Genomic DNA, 22,102 nt, shown 5'->3' with positions numbered 1-22,102 from the left:
TCACAGAACACTGAGCAGAGCAATTTTGCTGCCAAAAGATAGGGGCAGGGAAAACACCATCAGTGGTAAACCTTCTGAGAGTCAATCACCAACACGGAGACACACACAGACACACACGCAGACACACACACGCAGACAGACACACACAGACAGACACACACACAGACACAGACAGACAGACAGACAGACAGACACACACACACACACACACACACACACACACACACACACACACACACTGGCCACGGTAAGCCTGACAGAACCACTGCCTTTTCTGAATAACTCTACCTCTCAGTGGATTTGTGGGCTCTGTCAGCACCACCATGGAGTGCTGAGAGGCACTGGGCATCGTTATTTCTGTAAGTTCCTTTAACAAGCCCAATGGCAACAAATAACCGATAATGAAGTTACAGGTTGAGCTACAGAGTGGAACAGAAGTCCTTTAATGCAGTGAAAAGTAAGAAGGCTACTAAGGGAAAAAAGTTCCTACTTAGAGAAGAAGCCTGATGGCCCCGTTTTCCCATGCAGTTCAATGCCTTTAATACTGCCTCTTATTCACCATCGTGGCAGGCTTGCAGAGGTCAGTATTATGCACAAAATACTTAAAAAAGATGAGCATCTCTGCTACCTCTGTTTCTTAATGGAGAAAAACCTGTGCTTCAAAGAGCAAGCAAGGCTCCCAGAGAGAATGCAATAGCTACGGTGACTTCTCAAGGCAGTGGGTAGAAGCGGGGTGCGATACTTTAGTTATGCAGTGTGAGGAATGAAGCACATCGATGGTATATGTATCTTAAATCTGGGCTTAAGCATCAAAAAGGCTTTCAAACCAAGGAAAGCAGCAAAGAGCCCAGGCCTCTTATCAGGGGGTCGGAGTTCTAGCCTTGACTTCGCTCTCCGTTAATTCACTGTGGAACCTGGGAAGGGTCTTTTAACTGGGCTTTGGTTGCTTCCTCTGTGTGATCAGAGGGTGGGACCAGAAACAGAACTTTTAGTTCTGAAGAGGTAAGGACAGTACCTCACAGGATAAGTATGTAGAACACTTCGTACTGTGAAATTGTGAATAACCATCGTTCGCTTATGTTTCTGATGTGCAAAATCAGTTAAATTCAGTTTGGCGCTGAATTAGTACACACGCTGTCCTTCCTTCTTTCGTGACACCTACCAGCGGCACTTGGACATCTGACCAGGTGATGTTGGGTGTGGCGGCTGGGGGCTGCAGCAGCGTCGTGGGGAAGAAGAGATTGTAGTGGCCCGTGGCTGCCAGGTACAGGGTCACGGCAATGTTGAAGGGCAGCGTGAAGACTGGGAGGTCCCACTTGCCGAAGACGGTGCTCAGGGCACTGGAGAGGATGGGGCTGGTGGAGGAAGCATGGGAGGTACCGGTCAGGCATTGCTTGCCTTGGAACTAGACCACACGGCAGCAAAGAACCCTGCCTTTCCCAGAGAAAATCAGCTTGGTGTCTGCCTTTCCTTGGCTCTTTCTTGAGCAGGGCACAGAGACTGGGTAGGTTCCTAGTCAACCTCAGAGGGACTGCCTTGGGGTGTCCTTGAAGCATCATAGAACTCTATCCATCCCCTAGGCAGGAGGAGTGAGAAAAGTTGTGGAGAAGAAAGGGAAGGAATTAGAGTCATTAATATACTCTGAGTAGCTGAGGAGTCTGACTTCATGGACAGATTACCCTTCGCTTTCTAGAAGTGAGGGGGAAACCTGGTACTTGAAGGTCTCTGCCGCATGGCTGGCCTTCAGTCTACCCTGAGAGACTGTCTCAGTCTGGCCAGCAGTCTAAGGGACAGAGACAATCTCGGTGGAGCAGGAAGGATGAGGTTTCCAGACACTGGCGGACTCTGCAGCTCTGAGCTTATGCGGCTGTACTCTGGTGTGAGGCAAGACCAGAAACCCTTTAAAGCCTTAAAGAATGGATTGCAGCTGGTGAGGTACCGCACTCGGATGACCTGGATGGGCGTTCTCAGTTCCTTAGTAATTGCCTGTAGTGGGTGTTTCTGGTATTCATGTCAAACAAACCTTTCAAAATGGAAGTAAAGTGGCAGTCAAAGGGTAGAGGACTAGGGGAGGGAGATAAGAGGGGAGTGGGAGGGAGGGTGGGAATGGGGGGGAGATGAGAGAGGAGGTTAAAATCAGGATGTAATGTGAATAAATTATACCAACAAAGAACAGCGTTAATTGAAGAAGGATGTTAGTTAGGATGGGCAGGTAGCTCCGTGGATAAAGTACTTGCTGTGTAAACACAAGGACTGAGTCTGAATCCCCAGCACCGTATAAAAAGCTGAGCATGGCAGCTTGTGTCTGTAACCCCAGTGCTGCAGGCTGAGGCAGGCAAAACTCTGGATCTCACCAGCCAGCTAGCCTTGCCGAAACAGTGGTCAGGTTCGGGGAAAGACGTTTCCTCAGAAAATGAGGTGGCGAGTAATAGGGGAGGTCACCGTCTGGCTGACGCACCTGAGTGCGTGTATGCGAGAGGATTTTAGAAGTAAACTCACCAAGTCATGGACATTACGATAACGGGGAGCAGGAGCCACCAGTAGTAGTTGCCCTTGTCTGAGAACACGGCCATCAGGAGCCCCACAAGCACCCCATTGTAGCCATGGAGTCCTGCCGCGACGGCTGACCTGGGGGCACAAAGATTTGCTGGTGGAGTGGGATTTTTAAATTGTTTCCAGAGTCATAATTTTCTACGTTGGGGCCTGACAACCCATCTTCAAGCAGGCTACACTTTTGGGAGTAGGGAGAAAAGGCATCCTGTTTGCAATTCACTACTCAAAGAAGGGCAGCATTAGTGACCCGTGCTACTGTTTTGAGAAGTTTGGGGCAAGGGTGAGAGTAGGAGGAAAGCTATGGCCATCCTAGGGAGTGGTCACCTGGCCTTACGCTAGACTGCTGGGCCCTGGGGACTTACCTGTCCTGGCTCAGGATGAGAGCAGTCAAGGTGGATACAACAGTGCCCAGGCAACCCGAGATGGCCCACCAGGGATTCTGCACGAAGAGGCCAAGGACGATGAGGGTGCCGCTGAGAGGGTTGTTCACGAACATCACCTGGGACATGCCTCGGAGCACCCAGTCGAGAAACTGGAACACTGGAGACTTGTCTGAAATGACAGGCCAGCACATGCTCAGACTCAGAGAAGGCCAGGGCTGGCCCAGGTCTCAGGTGGCAGTTGGAGTGAGAGTCTCCAGAGGACAGAGGCTAAAGAAAGAACTAGGGGCCACATTGGATTGCTCAGAGCACTTGGCAGCCATTGCTAGCCCGTCGCAGCCTCCACTAGTCTCTAGGCTGCTTTTCCCATGGTGGGGGTCATGTGCCTACCAAGAACCTAATTCTGCTTCCTGTGACAGTGGCATAAACTTTCCAGAAAATTCTCTTGCTGCTCAGAGGGCATGAAACCTATGAGACAAGCAATGTGGAGAGATTGCTAGAAAGAATGCGCTGGCCCCATAGACACAACTCCCCTAAGCCACCCAGCAGACATGTGCCTTGACTGCTGGATGCAGAATCCCAGAGCTTGTCTGCAATATTTGGATGGTACACCTGGGTCAGCTGAACTTTTCCACCAAGAAACAAGGCCTCAAATACGAATCCATTCTTACAGTACAGCCACAAATACTGGTGTTTGCATCCCAGGAGACTCTCTGCTTCAGTGGCAAGAGTGCCTTCTCCGAGCATCCCCAGAATGAGATCTTGGCGTGGTCTACAGAGAAGGCCCGCAGCAGCATGATCCCAGGGGGTGAGGGCGGTGACCGCTTTGGGGCCCGAGTCAGGGGATGATGCCCCAGAGTGTACCTTTAAGCCCCTCTCCGCATTCCTTCATCTCTCCTGTGATGTAGCTGAGCGCTTTGCTGACTCTCTTCCCGCCAGCGGCCATGGAGCTCTGAATCCAGGACGTCCTGGCCGCGTTAGCCTCCACCTTTATCTCAGAGCTTTCCTCCATGGTGTCCAGGTCCTGCCCAGGGGCCAGAAATAGGTAAGAATCGTCCATATTGTCACAGGTTTCACACCAGGTGACATTTCAAGTCGCTTTGGAGGAACCAAGCTTAGGTTTCCGTTTGAGATTTTGCTGAGCTGTTATCTAACCACCTGCCTGTTTCTTCAGGTTCTTTTGTTTGACGCAAACCTCAGCGAGGGTCTGTGGCTGAGGACTCAGGCCTGAGCCTCTTGCTGCAAGGGTCCGAGCCCAATGGTAGAGTGAAGACTCAGCCCCAGACGACGAGATTTTCTTTAAAAAAAGATGATGCCATACATTCTTTCTAAAAGTAGTTATTTTTCCCCTAGCAATCTGAGTTTTAAACCCAGAGGTATGAAATCAAATATACAAAGATTTTTCTTAAAAAACAAACAAACAAAACCAAAACAGGTGCAATCTTATTTCCTAACTGCAAACTGATGATAAATAATCCTAATGAAATGGTGAGACAGCTCACAAAGCCGACTGTGAAAAATAGACATTTTTATCCACGTGGCTACATTGAGTTCTGACGAACTCAAAAGATGTCTGCCTAAAGCAGAGCTGCCTCGATGGGTCACATCTCCTCAATCTTCTGTGGGCTCTGGGCTGCAGGGTGCTATCTCTGGTCTGGGGTGCCGTACTCACAAACAGTTCCACGGTGGGTTTCCGGTATGGGCAGGGAAGTGGCTCTTTGGTTTGTCTCTCTTGGTGTTCACTTTTTCCAAACACTGGAGTTGGAGGGAAAGTGAGAGAACCATCAGATCAGACACACCTGTACTTTGGTACTTTGGCAGCCATTTCTCAATAGACTTGGGTTAGACTGCTTGGTGTCTTCTATTCATGGAGGAAGCATAAGACCATGGACACTTACAGATTAGAGCGCTTCTTTTCCTTTACAGGTCAAGACCCATTTGGGGGCCTCTGTTCATGGAAAATGTACATCTTCATGTAAATAGAGCATGAAGGACTATAGGAGGTTCAGAGACCCCAGTGGCTTTTAATCAGGATGCCCCAATTCAGCTTGACCTCTGTATTTTAGATGAAGAAATAGTAGCTTACAGTGACAGTGGCTTTTCTGTGTCACGTGGAGGCTTGTAGGCTCACAAAAAGGGACTGAGTGTGGAGTGGACAGTGGCTAATGCAGAGAATAAGTATCAGAGGAGGGGCCCGCCACATCTGTACCTCACACTATCCCTCCAAGGGTTGGGCACTACTGAGGATGAAGGGGCAGAAATATTGTAAAAGCTATTGGGGGAGGATAGGAGGAAAACAGTGCCTTGTGGATATGGCAAGACTGTTGTAACCTAATAGCAGCTGTGGTTGTTTGCACAGAACCAGGCCCATGAACATTCTAGAACAGAGGGGTAGGGACCCCCCCCCCCCCCCCGCTAACTGGGGAGTTATAGGCAGATGAGAACTTCTGGGAGCAAGACAGCAAGTTTTTTGTTTTGTTTTGTTTTAAAGAGCATAGCCCCTGGTAAGCCAGCTTCACTCCAGTGGATGGCAGTGCAACCTGGAGCGTAGGGCAGCACAAATTGGACCTGATGGGCTCTATAAAGAAAATGGAAAAAGAAGACATGAATTTCAGGGATGTAAGTGGTGAGCGGATCTGTGAGAAGTTAGGGAAAGAATTCGGGGTGGGGGTGGAGGAAGATGATCAAAATGCATTATGAAATTCTCAAGGAGTTAATAAAAATATTTTAAAAATATTTATTTTATTTTATGTGTGAGTGTTTTGCTTGCAAATATGTATGTGCACTGCATACATGCCTGGTGTCTACAGTGGTCAGAAGAAGGAATTAGGTTCCCTGGAACCAAAGTTATAGATGGTTGTGAGCTGCCATGTGTGAGCTGAGAATCAAACCTGGGACCTCTGCAAGAGCACCGTAATATCTGAAGCACCTTTCCAGACCAAATAAAAACACTTTCAATCTCTGCTCCATCTTTATCCCTGCACATCTTGTAGGGATGGTAAATTTTGGGTCAAAGGTTTTGTGGGTGAGCTGGTGTTCCCTTCCCTCCACTGGAAATCCCGCCTGGCTAGGAGGTAGCCGCTTCAGTCTTTATGACTCCTGGTGCTAGGAGTCTCAGCTAGAGTCACCCCCATATCCTGGTGCTAAGAGTCTCAGCTAGAGTCACCCCCATATCCAGGTGCTAGGAGTCTCAGCTAGAGTCACCCCCATATCCTCCAGGGAGCCCACCCTGTCTCAGGCCTCCAGCTTGTCCTAGAGATGCGCCCCCCTCGGCTTCCCTTCTCTCTCCCAGCTCTCTCATCCCCCACCCCCACACTCCCCACAGCTGCCTCCACCAATGTCCCCCCATCCACATCCTCTCCCAGCCAGTGCCCTCACTTCGCTCACGTCTGCTGTCTATTCTATTTCCTCTTTTGAGTGGGATTCAAGCATCCTCCCTTGGGTCTTCCTGGTTACTTAGCTTCTTTGGATCCGTGGATTGTAGGTTACCCTGTACTATACGGCTAATAACAGAATGTCTAACGCCTAGTCCAATCTGAGACCCACCCCATAAAAGAGATCCAACCCCCGACACTATTAATGGTGCTCTTCTATGCTGCGGACAGGGGCCTGGCATAACTGTCCTCTGAGAGGCTCCACCCAACAGTGAGCATCAAAACGGATGCTGAGACTCACAGCCAAACATCAGGCAAAGCTTGGGGAGCCTTGTGGAAAAGTAGGGGAAAGGACAGAGGGACTCAGAGGGGACAACTACTCCATAAGAAGACCAACAGAGTCAACTAACCTAGATCGTGGAGGCTTACAGAGGCTGAAGCACCAACCAAAGAGCATGCGTGGACTGGACCTAGGCCCCTGACACATGTGTAATCCCTAGGAAGTAAGAACAGGGCCTGCTGCTCACAGGGATTCTGTTGCCTGCTTTTGCATCACTTTCCCCAAACTGGGCTGCCTTGCCTGGCCTCAGTGGAAGAGGATGCTTTTAGTCCTGATGTGACTTGATGCGCCAGGGAGAGTTGGGGGCGGGGCTCCTTTTTACTAAGGAGAAAGGAAGCAGGGGGGGGGGGAAGAGAGGGGTGGAGGGAAGGGGTAGCATTCAGGATGTAAAGTGAATAAATCAACTTAATTTTAAAAAATGAAAAAAAATAGTTTTGAAAAGAAAGGAATGGGGATGTTGGAGCCCTTTGCTGGTTGTCATAAAGTCATGGGCAACCTGAGCTCCTTGGGATCTGGGTTGAATTTGGCAATGATTTTCTCAGGCAGAAGATTTCAAATTATTCTCTTCCCTCTCACTCTCCCCTTCTCTGTTTTGATTATGGTATTTGTTTTTATTTTTTTCCTGTTCTTTTTTTCTTTTTTTCTTCTTTCTTTTTCTTTTTTTGAGAGAAGGTATCACTATATAGCGTTGGCTGGCCTGAAGTTGCTATGAAGACCAAGTTGGCCTTGAACTCGTAGAGATCCATCTGCTTCTGCCTCCCTAGTGCTGGGGCTAAAGATGAGTGTGTCATGCCTGGCTGGGATGATATTTATTTTTAACCTAATGGTGGTCATGCATACTTTTTGGTCTAGTTACTAACCTCTCACCATGCTTGGGCAAGAAACACTAATTAAATTCAGAAAACAAGAAAAATTCTTTAATTAAAAAATTTTTGTCATTTTAATAGTTGGACCAGGACAGATGATATCCATGTAGACACTTGAAATAGCTTTTGAAATGCCCGTGTGCCCTTTTAATCCTATCAAACTCTTGTAATATGACTCTAAACATTTTTCAGTATTAGGCTGACTCATTTTTTTTAAATTTTATTTTTTAAAGATTTTTTTTATTCATATTATATCTCAGTTGTTAGCCCATCTCTTGTATTTTCCCATTCCTCCCTCCCTCCCGCTTCCCCCCCCCTACTCCCCTCCCCTATGTCTGTGACTGAGGGGGACCTCCTCCCCCTGTATATGCTCATAGGGTATCGAGTCTCTTCTTGGTGACCTATTATCCTTCCTCTGAGTGCCACCAGGCGTCCCCATCCAAGGGACATGGTCAACTATGGGGCAGCAGAGTTTGTGTGAAAGTCAGATCTTAACGGTGGAGAATGTCCTGTCCATCGAACCCCTACCCAGACTAACCGATGGCTGACTCATTTTAAAAGATAGGTGTGAGAAGCCTGGGAGAAAGAGGAAATAGAAGGATCCAGCGGGTCCTGAAAAACTACAGGCGAGTCTGGGCCCTGGGGTCCTCCGCAAACTATGGCAACAGCCAAGGAAAATATAGGCAGTAAACCTCGAACCCCTACCCAGACTAGCTGATGGACAGGACATTCTCCACTGTTGAGTGGAGAAGGAGATCTGACTTTCACACAAACTCTGGTGCCCCATATTTGAACATGTCCCTTGGATGGAGATGCCTGGTGACACTCAGAGGAAGGATAATAGGTCACCAAGGAGAGACTTGATACCCTATGAGCATATACAGGGGGAGGAGGTCCCCCTCAGTCACAGACATAGGGGAGGGGAGTAAGGGGAAAATGGGAGGAAGGGAGGAATGGGAAGATACAAGGGATGGGCTAACAACTGAGATGTAATATGAATAAATTAATAAAAAACATTAAAAAAATAAAAAAATAAAATAAAAGATGATCTTTTTCAGTCAAGGCGTTGGAATTGGTACTCTGGTGCCCTCCTATGGTCAAGTGTGAGAATCGCAGGCTGGGCTCACCCTTCTGTTTGCAGTCTGGTGTTCCCTTTGGCATTTCTGTGTGTGTTCAGGGTTTCTAAGCAGGAGAAGGGACGTACCAAAGGCACCCTGTTCCCACTTGTGAAGAATCAGGGGCTACAAACACCGGCGTGGCTGGAAGCACCTCAGCGCTCTCAAGTGCTCAAGTTCTCAAGTGTGAGTCGCGACCCATTTGGGGCTGAAAAGACCCTTTCATAGGGGTCGCCTAACACTATCAGCAAGCACACATATTTGCATTGTGTTTCACAACAATAGCAAAATTACAGTTATGGAATGGCAAAGAAAACGACATTATGCTTGGGGTCATCACAGCATGAGGACCTGTATTAAAGGGCTGTGGCCTTAGGAAGGTTGAGAGCCACTGACTTAAGGGAAACGAGGGAATTTTGGAAGCTTCAGAAAGAGGAAACAGAGGAAGCCTCTAAACTTGAGGCTTGTATGTGTGACCTCCACTCTGAGTCACCATGTGACCCTCTGCTTCTGTCTAGGATAGCCTGACAGTTTTCAGCTATTCCCACGGACTTCCCCATGCCAGGCCTCTCTGCGTGGGCTGCACTCCCCTGCTCCCCCACATGCAGGACACCCCTCAAAGACCTGCACTGTCCTTTCCCCTGACCACACTAGGCGCTGGCTCTAACTTGGCTAATTTGGGGTGTGAATGGATGAGACTAAAGTACAGCAAGATGGCCAGGCACTGAGGCAGCTTCTGGGAGGTGTGTGACGTGAGGGGCGCTAACCCAGGGGTCAGATCTGTCCCTTGCAGTGACAGGCCAGCCAGCCGAGTAGCAGTGCATTCCTCTCTGGGGTCTGTGGTGGGATTAGACTGAGCTCCATCCTGTCTGTCTCGAAGCTTCTCCACCCCTCAGCTGACCAGGGTCCTCCTCTGCTCAGCTCTGGCTGCCTTCTGAGGAGGACTTGGCCGGGGAGCACCTCTCTCTACCCTTCTCCTCCATGTTGACACTCTCACCACTGTCACTGTCACTCCACTGATGGAGACTTTCCATCAGCCATCTGAACAGGTGGATCTTTGATTCTTTGTTTTGAGAGGTTTCCAAATATAGCCCATCTGGCTGTCCTTCTGCCTCAGCCTCCTGAGTGCTGAGGTTAGAGGCAGTCGCATCATGTGTGGAATGACCAGTGTTTTATAAATTCGTGGTAAATTCTCATGAGGAGCTCTGAAAGACCCACTGCTGGCCCAGGTTGTATTCCTGAGAGGTTAAATGTAAATCCTTGGAAACGGCTTGCAGGTCATTCTGGAGCCCTACAGAAGCCCATTGCTTGTTCTAGATGATTTCCCATCAGGCAAGATGGGAAACCTGTGGCTCTGGCCAGTGGCCATGTATTAAAAGGACCACTGTGTAATGGGTACTGCCACTGTGTAGGGGGTACTGCTACTGTGTAGAGGGTACTGCTACTGTGTAGAGGGTACTGCCACTGTGTAGCAGGCACTGCCACTGCGTAATCAGTATAGCCACTGTGTAGCGGGTACTGCTACTGTGTAGAGGGTACCGCCACTGTGTAGTGGGTACCACCACTGTGTAGCGGGTCCTGATACTGTGTAGAGGGTACTGCTACTGTGTAGCGGGTACTGCCACTGTGTAGTGGGTACCACCACTGTGTAGCGGGTACTGCTACTGTGTAGAGGGTACTGCTACTGTGTAGAGGGTACTGCCACTGTGTAATGGGTACTGCCACTGTGTAATGGGTACTGCCACTGTGTAGCAGGTACTGCCACTGTGTAGTGGGTACTGCCACTGTGTAGCGGGTACTGCTACTGTGTAGCTGGTGCCACAGCTGTCTGCTCTGAGATAGGAAGTGGAGCCTGAGTGAGAGACAGAGAGAATGTACACACCTTTGCTCCTCCTCCGGATGGATGACCACTCGATATGGAACACACTCCTACGCCTGGGGAGCACAGTCTCAGAGCCCTCCTCTGCCTTCCACTGGTTTGCTGCCTGTGACTGCTCTCCACTGCCACCTAGTCAGAGGCAAGAAGAGACAAGTCAGCATCCTACCTGGTTCACATCTGTGACAGCCAAGCTGCGGAGCCAAGAAGACTAACACCCAGAAGCCGGAGAGAAGCGAGTGGTGCAGCTCAGTGCTTGAAGGGAAACTTCATTAATCTTTATACAAAATGCCCAGTGGTCCTGTTCCTCCCTTACAACGTCCACTTTCTTCCTTCACCGAAACCTGAATTATACCTGGCCAAGAGCTGGACAGACCAAGCTTAGCTTAGAACCATTTAACCACACTAGAGGGAGTGAGGTTCAGTCAGTGACTCAGACTGTGCATCAGAGTTCCAAAGTTGGTGGCATACTATATTACCTGGCTGCTTCAACAAATGTCTGAGACCTCCCCACCCCAGACCAGTTAGAAAGGCAAAAGAAGGCTGCAGTGTGCAGTTTGAGGCTGAGAATCACTGACATAGATTCTTGCTACTCAGTCTGGCCCTTGGAGCAGTGCTAGCTTCAGGTAGGGGTTTGTTAGAAATTCATAATTCTGCCAGGCATGGTGGCGCATGCCTTTAATCCCAGTACTCAGGAGGCAGAGGCAGGCAGATTGCTATGAGTTCAAGGCCAGCTTGGTCTACAAAGCAAATCCAGGACATCCAAGGCTACGCAGAGAGACCCTGTCTCAAAAAACAAAACAAAACAAAAATCATAATTCTGGGCTTTACCTCAGACTGGTAGAACCAGAATCTGTACTTCAATATAATCTCCTACTTGAGTCATCTGCATATTAAAGATCTGTAAGTCCCGTTATAGGAGGGGCCAAGCATCTGGAACACGTTACTGGCTGTAAGAGACCCTTTACTGTACCACACTGTCTTCAGTTGCCAGATTATGGGGGAGAGTATTCTTGTATTAGGAGCAAGACTTCTCATGGTGTAGCTTGAGCACAGACAGGATTGAATTGCTAGGGCTGCTTATGAAAGCACAGGCTCTGGTGGCAGAAGGCTTTGGTAGTCTTGGGGTACACAGATTAGACCTGCTCTACTTGGGTGTGGTGCAGTCAGAGTGGGGACAATGCAGTGGCCGGCCGCAATAGTGGACCGTCCTCTTTGTAACATCGTATACTTTATGCTGTTTAGAACTATTTCAAAATGGACAGAGTGGGCGTTGTTACTGTCAAAAGCTGGGAACCAAGGCTTGGAATGAGTTCTGTAGCATCTTACATGGTAAGCCATGAGCATTTTGGCTTCCAATTCTTTAGTCCATGTCTTTGCTATGTACAGTTTGGAGTGTGGACCAGTTCCATGGATTTCGCAAGAGAGCTTGCTAGGAACACAGACTTCCAGGTGTCACCTCAAAACCACTCACTTAAAAATCTGCATTTTAACAAGTTCCTCTGCTGATTTGTGTGAACATGAAAGTTTGAAAATACAGATTTAGATCACATCGCTGCTCACGCAGTGACAATGTTAACAAAGCTCAGACTAGAACAGGAGCTGTGGGATGTGTGTGAGCGACGCAGAAAGTCTTGTCTATGCCCTCCCGATGGAAGGGAACATAGAGCCGTGGTGCCCGCCAGCTCAGCCCTTCATCCGTAACCTCCGTGGCTGAGATGTGCCCGTTAGCTCTGTGCTGCAGAGATTCCTGGGGCGTTAGCTTGCCCTGGGACTCCTCTGAGGACACGCAGTATGAGAATGAAGGGGTATGTCTTTCACCACTTGACAAAGCAAGGTGTACCCACACTGCACGTTTATCCAGCCAGAAGAGCATCACTATTGGAGCTGCTTCTCCATGGAGCGGTGCTGATACCACAGCCCTTCCTTTGGCGGAGGGTTATGATGACCTCATAAACTGCAAGGTAGATGGGAAAGAACATCAAGGTCATACCACCTCTCTTGTCTAGAAAGATCAACTCACCAAGACAGCTCATCGGTCACAGGAAAGCCAGGGACTATTTCACGCCTCTTGATTCCCAATTCACTGTTCTTTCCTCTCGTTGCTATACTGTACTGTACAGCGCAAGCCTTCTGGGTACAAGAAAAGGACTTTCCCTTTAGCTTGGACCTGGTCCTGCATATCAGAGCTCACAGCAAATGCTGCACACGCTAACTTCATATTCACAAAGAGGGTGCATCTGTCTAATGAGCCAAGGGAACATTAACCTGGGACCAGCAGTATGAAAAGGAAAGTTTTTATTAGGATGCTCAGTTTTCTTTTTTCTTTTCTAAACAGCTAGCTGGAGAAACAGAGGTAGATGTTGAGAGGGGTTGGGGGATGGGTAGCTGAGGGGTGCCTAGCGAGACTGGGCTCTTGAGCCTAGGATGACCCGAGCTCCTTTTTGTAAAGATTCCACACTGGTTCAGGTCCAGGCAAGTGGGACAGGGCCACCTATTACTGCATGTAATAGAGTCGACGGCCCCATCACAGCAAAGCAAAAGTACTAAGTGCTTCTCCTCGCATGCGTGAAACTGAAGGGGCATCCTGTAGCCCTCGGCCCTCAGCTGCGACGGCCAAGGGTTGGGAGAGGTGGGAAGAGAGATGCCACAGAGAAGTCTGAAAATGAAACCAACTTCCAAAGACTTGAAAACGCTTCGAGCAAAAGCGAGAACAAATTGCTTGTGGCCCCTGGGAAGCGTTTTCAGAACCCCGTGAGCGGAGGAAGGAAGCTTCAAGAGGACCACAAGCGCATGCGTCCGACGCTGAAGGAACAAGACGTGCCATCGTGCAGCAGAGAAGGGGCAGGTACATTGGGACATGGAGGCTGTCACTTTCTGCTTGGCATTTTGCAGATCGTGTGAACCTCAATGAACACTTTCCTTAATTGCAGGATGTAATTCTTCCAGAAAGAAATATACAGCCCCTGTAGGCTGACCTTCTCAACCTGACCTGTAAGCAGTGGGTGACAGACATCTTGCTTCTATCTTCCACTTCTTTCCTGTATTATAACAAAATCAGATGACGCCTAGGAAGCACTCTGGAGGAAAGCACAGCTGTTCACACAGCAGACATGGCCTCGAGGAGGACTCATTGCCCTCTGATGCACTGGCCTCCTTGGCTCCAGGCAGGATGGTTCATTCTCCTCGGGGAACAGCGCGATTCTGTACCTACCCTTCCCTAGCTAGGCCACCATGGCCCATGCCTGTAAAAATCAGCCTATGGAGGCCATGCCTGCGTACCCCCACAAGCTGCCTTCCTCAGGTCTGAGCCAGTCTTACTTTCTCCTGGAGGTGGAGTGATGCTGCCGACTGAGGCTCACAACGTCCATCGTGTGGAACACGGGAAACTCACCATTGTGAACCACTCGTTATTCTCAGCTCCCTGGCTCTCATGACACACCCAGTCCACCACCCGCAGTTCCCCAGACACAGTGCCATAGTGGAGTACCCTATCATAAACAATTTGTGTTTGTCTACTACTGGTTCTGCTTTCATTATAATTTAGGCAGATGCTTTCCTATGTTGAGCATTTTGCTATGACTCTTCATTGTCAGAGTCATAGCCTCTCCCGTGTGTGTGTGTGTGTGTGTGTGTGTGTGTGTGTGTGTGTGTGAGAGAGAGAGAGAGAGAGAGAGAGAGAGAGAGAGAGAGAGAGAGGGAATGTGTTGGGCAGGGGAGGCTTCTGAGGCTTTCTTCTTTTCTTTTTAAAGTTATTTTTCTGTATAGTGAGTGTTTGCTACCTTTGTGTTTGTGTGCTAGAGGAGGGTGCTAGGTAACCTGCAGCTGGAGTTAAGACCAGTTGAGAGTCGCCTCACAGGAGTGCAGGGAACCAGACTTACGTTCTCTGGGAGAACAGAAAGCACTCTTATTGTTGTCCCAACTCTCCACCTCCTTTTTATCTTAATTAAAAAAATTATACTGGTTATGCAAGGTCATTTTCAGGCATATAATATATTTTGAACATTTCCCCCATACCCCACTACCCTTTTCCTTCTTGCCCCACTTTCCATTAATCCACTTTGTTTTTCTAGATGGTTTCTTTTTTATTTTCATGTCATCATCTGTACACATATGATTTTTGTGGATCTATAAAACCTAGGAACAAATGAGAGCAGATGTAATTTTCTTAGTATGATTATATACAGTTTCATCTATTTTCTATAAACACAACTTTATTTTTAATTATGACAAAATGTATATATGATATAATGTGTATGTGATAAACATATATGATATAATGTATATATGATACAATGCACATGTGATATAATGCATATATAATAAGTGTATATGATATAGTGTATATAGATATAATGTATATGTATATAAATGTATATATGATATTATGTCTATATGATAAACATATATATCTCACATTTTCTTTATTCATTCCTCTGTTGATACTATTGCTATTGCAAGCAGGGCTTTAACAATGATGTGTGAACATTGCTATAATGTGGCTGGTGACTTGGAGTCACTGGGTAGATATCTACAGGTGGTAGAGCTGGTGGCTCTTTTCTTTAAAGCTGTACAAACTAAAGTTAATGTTTTCAAAGATTATTCCATACATATTGAGGCCTGTTAGAATTAGAGAAGAAAAATTAGAAATTTGAGGTTTTTTTTAGCCTGGACATTTCATTTTTCAGGTTGGGAATTTCAGCTTGGAGGAATGGGGTGACTTGTTCATGGCCAAAGTGTTAGCAGAGCCAAGAGTGGGCACTGGTTCTGTATTGTGTTCTGTGGTTAATGTCTGGTTTCCTGATCCTTGCATCTTATAGGTGTTTTATTTTTGCTCTCTGACTTCCACCCTGCTTCACAATGTGTGGTCTGCTTAAGGTCTTTGAAATCCATTACTCTTCTAATGGTTCTTCCCTTTTCTCACGAAGATACCTTCCTAAGTCTTCCTAATTTTTCTGCCTGGGCAGTGGATGGAGAGGCAGCTTGGATAGAGAGATTGGTTCATGAGAACACTTTATTACTGGGGATGCCAGCCTCTTCCTACATCAGCCAATGGTCCATTTCTAGGATTGTGGGGTATGGTTCTTTGTAACCATGAGATACGTGAGACTCATATTAATAATTGATGCTTTGAAAACACTCTCTCTCTCTCTCTCTCTCTCTCTCTCTCTCTCTCTCTCTCTCTCTCTCTCTCTCTCTCTCCCTCCCTCCCTCCCTGCTCACAGCTCATTAGCTAGCCAATGGACTCACCTACATTATGATTTCTTTTGATCCTTTCGTCTCACGCCACAGGGAAGACATCAGTAACTATAAATGAGTTGATATCTCATTTAAACTCATGAAATCTTATGACAATCTCACAAATGAGATCAGAGAGTCAAAAGGCCAACTCTAACTTAGGTAATTCTCAGCTCATTTTCCTTCAAAATGACACTGCCCTGTCTTCCCCGTAGAGCTGTGTGCCAGCCCGGCCAGCGTTCCTAAGTTGGACCTGTCCTCTCTCAATCCCTCTGTATCCCAGCTACAAAACCATATTGTAATTTTCACTGTCATACTCAATAATCTGCACAGGCCCACACTGCCGCAGCTCCTCCATCTTGCTTTCTCGGTGCCTTATAACAGGGCGAGCTTTGTTATCTAGGCTCATTTTTTTCCTCTTCTAACACACATTCTGCCACGGCATACTAGCTTGTCACTGCTGCTCACTGCTTCCTCCACCTCCGTGTCTAAGCTCTGTTCACCCCTCTCTCTCTGGGCTCTGTCCTACACCGTCCATGAAGCCGCCCTTGGCTTATTTGGCCACGTGGATCCACCCATTCTCTGAGTTGTCATTGTATTGTCACAGAATACAATAGCTTATGCCTTTTGTAGTTTAGGCTATGGCAGGGTTTTTAATGTAGCTCAGGCTGGCCCTAAATTTACAGTCCTATTTCTTTAGCCTTTTGTGCCCTGAGCTCATAACTACACGCCACCCCAGCTCATAGTAGAATTTTATATCCATAGTTGTGACACATGTGGAATATATTTGGTAAATGTTTTCTAACCCAACCAAACTTCTTGGAGTGACTGATTCTTCCATAACCAAGTGGCCTTTGAGTCTAGGCATTGGTAAAGAAGAAACTGAGGCCCAGAGAGAAGGGTCTAACCTAGGCCACATAGGGGTCAGTTATGAAGCCAGGCATTGACACCATGCTTTGAGTTTTGTTGCTGCAGTGCAGGTGTTTTTATAGATAACTGGAGGTTTTCACAGGAAATCAATGGGCGTGTGACTTTGTAAAGGAAAGCATAAATTATTTCTTCTATCACAAAGAATGACAAAAAGTTACGAAGATAAACATCACCATTGGAAACAAATTGTCCTGGGTCACTGTTGTAGGTTCTTCTCTCCCGCAGCACTTCCACACTCCCTCTTTCCCCTCCTATCTACGGCCGGCACTGCTAATTGATTGCAGACCTTTCCCAGTAAGTTTAGCTATACCCTCAACATCCTTAATAGAATGGCCCAAACATCTAATACCAATTAAGTCAGAGTTGGCCCTGGAGGGTAAAATTGTTTTTCTTTCTAACATTATGGAAGGATGTATGTGGGTTTCCTACACATTTGAGAGAAGGGAAAGATCAAGGTGTAGTGTTGACAGGAGGCAGAGGCCACAGATAGCTATGTCTAAGCTCCGCAGAGTGCCTTTTTCCCCTAGCACAGAGATCAAAAAGCCCCAAAATAAAGGGCAGGAAAAAAAAAATCAAAGTCCTCTACTGTCTAATAATATGATTCTGCCTACCTGAAGCCAGACCCGGTGGACTTGTGATATTTTATGTAAACAATTACAACCGATCCCCTAATGATTATTGGAGCTTCTCCATAAACAGCCAGTTTCAGAAAGGAAAAATGGGGTTATAAACTTTACTGCCTAACAAGATAATGATCTGCCCACCTCTTATCTCCTCACTTATGACTCTCGAGACAAATGACCCATGAGGAAAGGCCAAATAAAGTCTCTTAACTGCTATTAAAGTGCCCCATTGTCCCTGAGGGGAGCAATTCTGTCTCTCGGAGCTTGCCTGCTGCATTGCTGTCTAGTGTGTAATCTTTATGAAGACTTTTCCGTAGGTTCTGGTTTGGTAAACACTTTCACCTCTGAGCCTTGGGCTTCCCTTTCCTGGTAGAGTACTGTGGGGGGCTCAGCGGGGAGCTCTTCCCTCACCTTTAGGCTTCTCTTCACTCCGAGGCTTATGGTGGTCTGCAGAGTGGCCAGTGGGTTCCTGGGAATCTCTGTCTGGGGCTATTCTCCAGTGAGACCCAAAGGCTTCTGGGCTGAGACTTTAGATTGCCGTCACCCACTAGGGCATGAACTAAGAACTTCATTTGATTCACTCTTCAAGGGTGAAGGGCTACTTTTCTTCCTTCTGGGACGCCCCCTCACTCTCAACATGCGATATGGGGACAGCTGTAGCTTGTCTGGCTCGAGTCCACACATACTGTGAAGACTCCTTCATTCCTTTCTCCTCTCACTCTGTTTCACATCGGCCACTCACCACCACAGAGCAGGAGGGAGCAGACACGTGTGGCCCATGATGATGAGGCATGCCTCTGCACTTTTCCTTCCCTGCCAGACTTCCTGCTCTGATAGGCTCGCGGACCGCCAGGCTTTCTTACATTAGCTAGCTCAGCCTCTGGCTTGTCTGCTGCCTCCAGCCACACCTCTGCTTAACAACGGCTTCTGTCATCCCTCTCTGACCTCTGCTCTCCTTTCTGTTCCCTCTTTTTTTCACCCGCTGAACTTTCTTCAGTAGCACTCGGTGCAATTGTGCTCATATTCCCCCAGGAACTTAGTGTGGGGAACTCAGAGAGCAGTCAAATGCAAGCCTTTCACTTGGAAAGCAGCCTTCTCGCTGAGGTGGCTAATGGAACTCAGGCACCTCTGGGTATATACTCCCTCTCCATGTCTGACTTTTCCCAAATATAAGCCACACCAGGACCATTTAGCCAGGACCCCTTTACCTTCACTGGAGAATCCGAAGGCTGACTGTGGCCTCTGAGTAACCTAGCAGGGTTATCTACATCATCCTGATCACGTGATGATGTATGAGGAAAGGTCCTCTATTTTGTCTCTAGCACAGAATCCCACTGGCCAAGTTGGGCAACTGGTGTGGGGAATAAAAGAGAAGGACTGAGTGAAATGTATCATTATTTCTCTATTGAAAAAGATGAAAAAGGCTCTGTGTGTGTGTGTGTGTGTGTGTGTGTGTGTGTGTGTGTGTGTGTGTGTGTGAAGGGCAGGTCGGTTGGCTAGCAAGCTCCATTTATGTTCCTGCCTCCCATCAAATACTGGGGTCACTTGCATGCACAAGCTCACTGACTTTTACATAGGCTCTCGGCCTCTTGCTTGCACAGCAAGTGCTCTTACCCGCTGCCCCAGAAAGGCATCCTGAAAAAGGCCACAACTACAACAGTTAACCATAAGCTATGGGAAACAACGCAGGGCTTCTGAGTGCCCTGCTCCTTTTCAGTTTAGAATAACCAAAACTCGTGTGAAAGTAATCTAATCCTGATCCCGAGAGTCCAGAGGGCCAAGCTACCCTGGCTGTGGTTTGTAAGCTAAGACTCTCCAAGTATGAGTTGAAAGCTTTCAAATAGACCAGGGCTTGCAGACTTCATCCTCTATGTATTAGACATACGTGGCCTGAAGTTCTTTAATAATTGAGAGGACACCTTTGGCCTAAAGAGGCCAAACTAGAAGAATGGGATAAGAGGCACAGCCTCCCCTGCTCCCATCTCAGGGAAACTTAGGGTCCATCTCTTAGCAACCTGACCTAGTCTAAAGAAACTGATCTAATCTCAGGTCAAAGGACTCTTTGGTCTTGTTGTGGCTGGCCAGGACATTTCATCTGAGAGTGCCTAAGGCTACCATGCTATAGGTCTCACCCAAGACCATGTTCAGTCTGAAAAGTAGAGGCCTATTGAAAGCAAATTGAGGGATCAAACCTCAAAGAAGGACAAATGCTGCCTACTCTGTTCCTTCACCATGAGAAACCCAACAAGGGAGGAGACCCACCCTCCTGTTGAGGAGTATACAACTCTTAGGCTGCAGAAGCTCCTGTATTCTCTAGGTCCGTGGAGGGTCCTTGAATAACCCTATATGTGGCACAGAGAAAAGTCACATTCCTCTCTGATGCTGGTGCTAACTTTTCAGCCCTGACTATGGTCCCCAGTTTGACTTTCCAGTCCCCTATCTGACTTACTGGTACGACAGCAAAGCCCAACCGGCTTGTTTACATCCCTTTAACTTGTATGATAAACAAATATCATTCACTCATTCCTTATGATCCTACCCAGCTGCCCCATTCCTTCCCTGGATAGAGCTATTAAGCATACATTTCAGGTTCTTTTAAGTTTCTGAGATTCTTTTTTTTTTCATTTTTTTCTCCTTTATTAATTTATTCTTGTTACATCTCAATGGTTATCCCATCCCTTGTATCCTCCCATTCTTCCCTCCCTCCCATTTTCCCCTTATTCCCCTCCCCTATGACTGTTCCTGAGGGGGATTACCTCCCCCTGTATATGTTCATAGGGTATCAAGTCTCTTCTTGCTAACCTGCTGAGTTTCTGAGATTCTAAAGACTCTACGACCGTCTACTTAACACTGAGCCCTTGTCCTGTGATGGTCCAGAATCATCTGGAGCTTTAAATGCCTCCCCTGTAGTCGCTATCAGTGTCTTCTATACCACCCAACAAGTTATTTCAAAGTATGGAATATTTCTGTTCCTGGGTGGCCACTAGCATCCATTCTTGCCACAGAGTTCTTAAAGACCCTGATAGTATTTAGGGTACAGATTTGGCCTGCCCTTCCATGGGATCCACACCCATGCAGCTATCCAGAAAGAAAGAGACATCTTCGCACATGATAATACTCTATTAAACAAGCCCCTCAAGTTTTGGGCCTACTAGCAGCTATCTGGCCTCCAACACAGATGGCCATTATGTATACGGTGTTGAAGAGTCCACCAAAAGACCACGCTGATGCTTCTCTGGGTGAAAGCTGAGCTGATCAACAAGCCAATCAGGAAGCTCAGCCTCCACTCAAGCCTGCCTTGGGTCTCAGCATCTCTTCCTCCCACCTTTCACCTTAAGAGACTCAACAGGCTTTAGATAAGGGCTTTACAGCCACTCCAGAGGGATGGTTACAGAGCCTACAAAATAAGCTGTTGCTCCCTCAATCCTCCTAAGACTTTAACAATCTTCGTCAGACTACACAGCTGAGGGATAAAGCTCTCCAAGTTCTAATCGGGCCTCCTTCACAGGCACAGGCATTCTTCACATAGTCTATTGCCAAAGTTTACCCCACTTGTCAGGACAATCCCGGGGGAGCTGTGAGACTTCATCTCCTTTTCTAGCCTGTCCAGAGGAGGGGAACTATGCTGGTAGACTGGCAAACAGATTTCACTGACAACCTTCCTCACGCAAGAGACTAAAATATATAGAAGCTCTAGTGCATCCCTTAACTAGGTGGATGGAGGACTCCTCAAAACCAGAAAGAGTCCTTGAGATACCTAACCATAGAACTCAGCATTTCCTTTCTGCGTTCCCTTGGTCCTTGCAGTCTGGCTTGACTTTCATTTTCAATATCACTTAGGGAATGAGTGAGGCTCACACAATTAAGTATTACTTTTGCGTAGCCTGGTACCCTCAGTCTTCTGGAACAGTCAAAAGGGCACATCTAACATTTATGGCAGGCTCCTCCTCTCAACAGCCCTCATAACAGATCCAGAAGCTCATGACTATTGTGCTAATGTCACTAAGAAAGACAATCAAGGCTGTTGCCAAGACCCGGAACAAGTATTGCTTCAAGCACAATCACCTCCTCACATTAACTTGGGAGACTGAGTCCCTCCTGTAACCATCCCACAGGATAAAAGGCCATTTGACATTGTTTGAACCTGACCCTACTGTGTCCTTCTTGTGTCTTCAACTGTAACCAAGTTACAAGGCAGGGACAGGGGACTAGGGCAAGCTGGCTAACCAGACTGGCTGAAATTGATTTCTGGCTTTATTGAGAGACCCTGCCTTCATAAATATAGAATGATTGTCACCCAATGCCAACTTTAGCTCTCCACATCTATATATTTGCATCTACACACACACACACACACACACACACACACACACACACACACACACTTATCTCAATTCTTGTCTGATAATATTTTTACCCCTATTCTTTGGTCTTGGGACAGATCACATATTTTGTAAGGCTGTTTATGTGCTAGTCATACAGCCTCAATATCCTGGAATATTGCCCCATATGGTGTGTCATCTAGAAACGCCTGCATTTTGTATCTATATGGAATAAGTGTATGCTATCGAAGTTAGTAAATATGAGGGCAGCAAGAAAACAGGGTGTTGAGGAGCTGGGATGTGCAGACATACCTGGACTAGGATGACACAGCTCTGTTGGCATGTCTACAACAGGGAACAGGACACAAAGAGATGGGCCAAGCCTGGAGAAGGTAAGCGGGCTCTGGAAACAGCAGGTGGAGACTTCCTGGAGGGAGGTATTTGACTTTATCTCATCAGGCAGACATTTCATCCCAGAGGCTCAC

General features: G+C 47.3%; 1 protein-coding gene across 3 annotated transcripts in view; it reads right to left on the bottom strand.

Annotated features, from left to right (window-relative positions):
* SLC14A2 (solute carrier family 14 member 2) overlaps positions 1 to 22,102 on the bottom strand; it is a 413,945-nt gene that overhangs the window by 8,745 nt on the left and 383,098 nt on the right. For 2 of the 3 annotated variants that reach the window (XM_084778783.1, XM_084778784.1), the window contains 6 exons: positions 10,511 to 10,636; positions 4,606 to 4,688; positions 3,798 to 3,957; positions 2,916 to 3,105; positions 2,500 to 2,628; positions 1,163 to 1,355 (listed from right to left, as the gene is read on the bottom strand). In XM_084778783.1, the coding sequence (XP_084634909.1) occupies positions 1,163 to 1,355; positions 2,500 to 2,628; positions 2,916 to 3,105; positions 3,798 to 3,957; positions 4,606 to 4,688; positions 10,511 to 10,636 (881 nt within the window). Of the gene's footprint in view, positions 1 to 1,162; positions 1,356 to 2,499; positions 2,629 to 2,915; positions 3,106 to 3,797; positions 3,958 to 4,605; positions 4,689 to 10,510; positions 10,637 to 21,929; positions 22,045 to 22,102 lie in introns of all 3 variants that reach the window. The other variant, XM_084778785.1, reaches the window with a different exon arrangement.

This window comes from Acomys minous, assembly GCF_964271855.1.
Source record: "Acomys minous genome assembly, chromosome: 4".
NCBI lineage: Eukaryota > Metazoa > Chordata > Mammalia > Rodentia > Muridae > Acomys > Acomys minous.
This window is presented reverse-complemented; position numbering and strand designations above follow the sequence as displayed.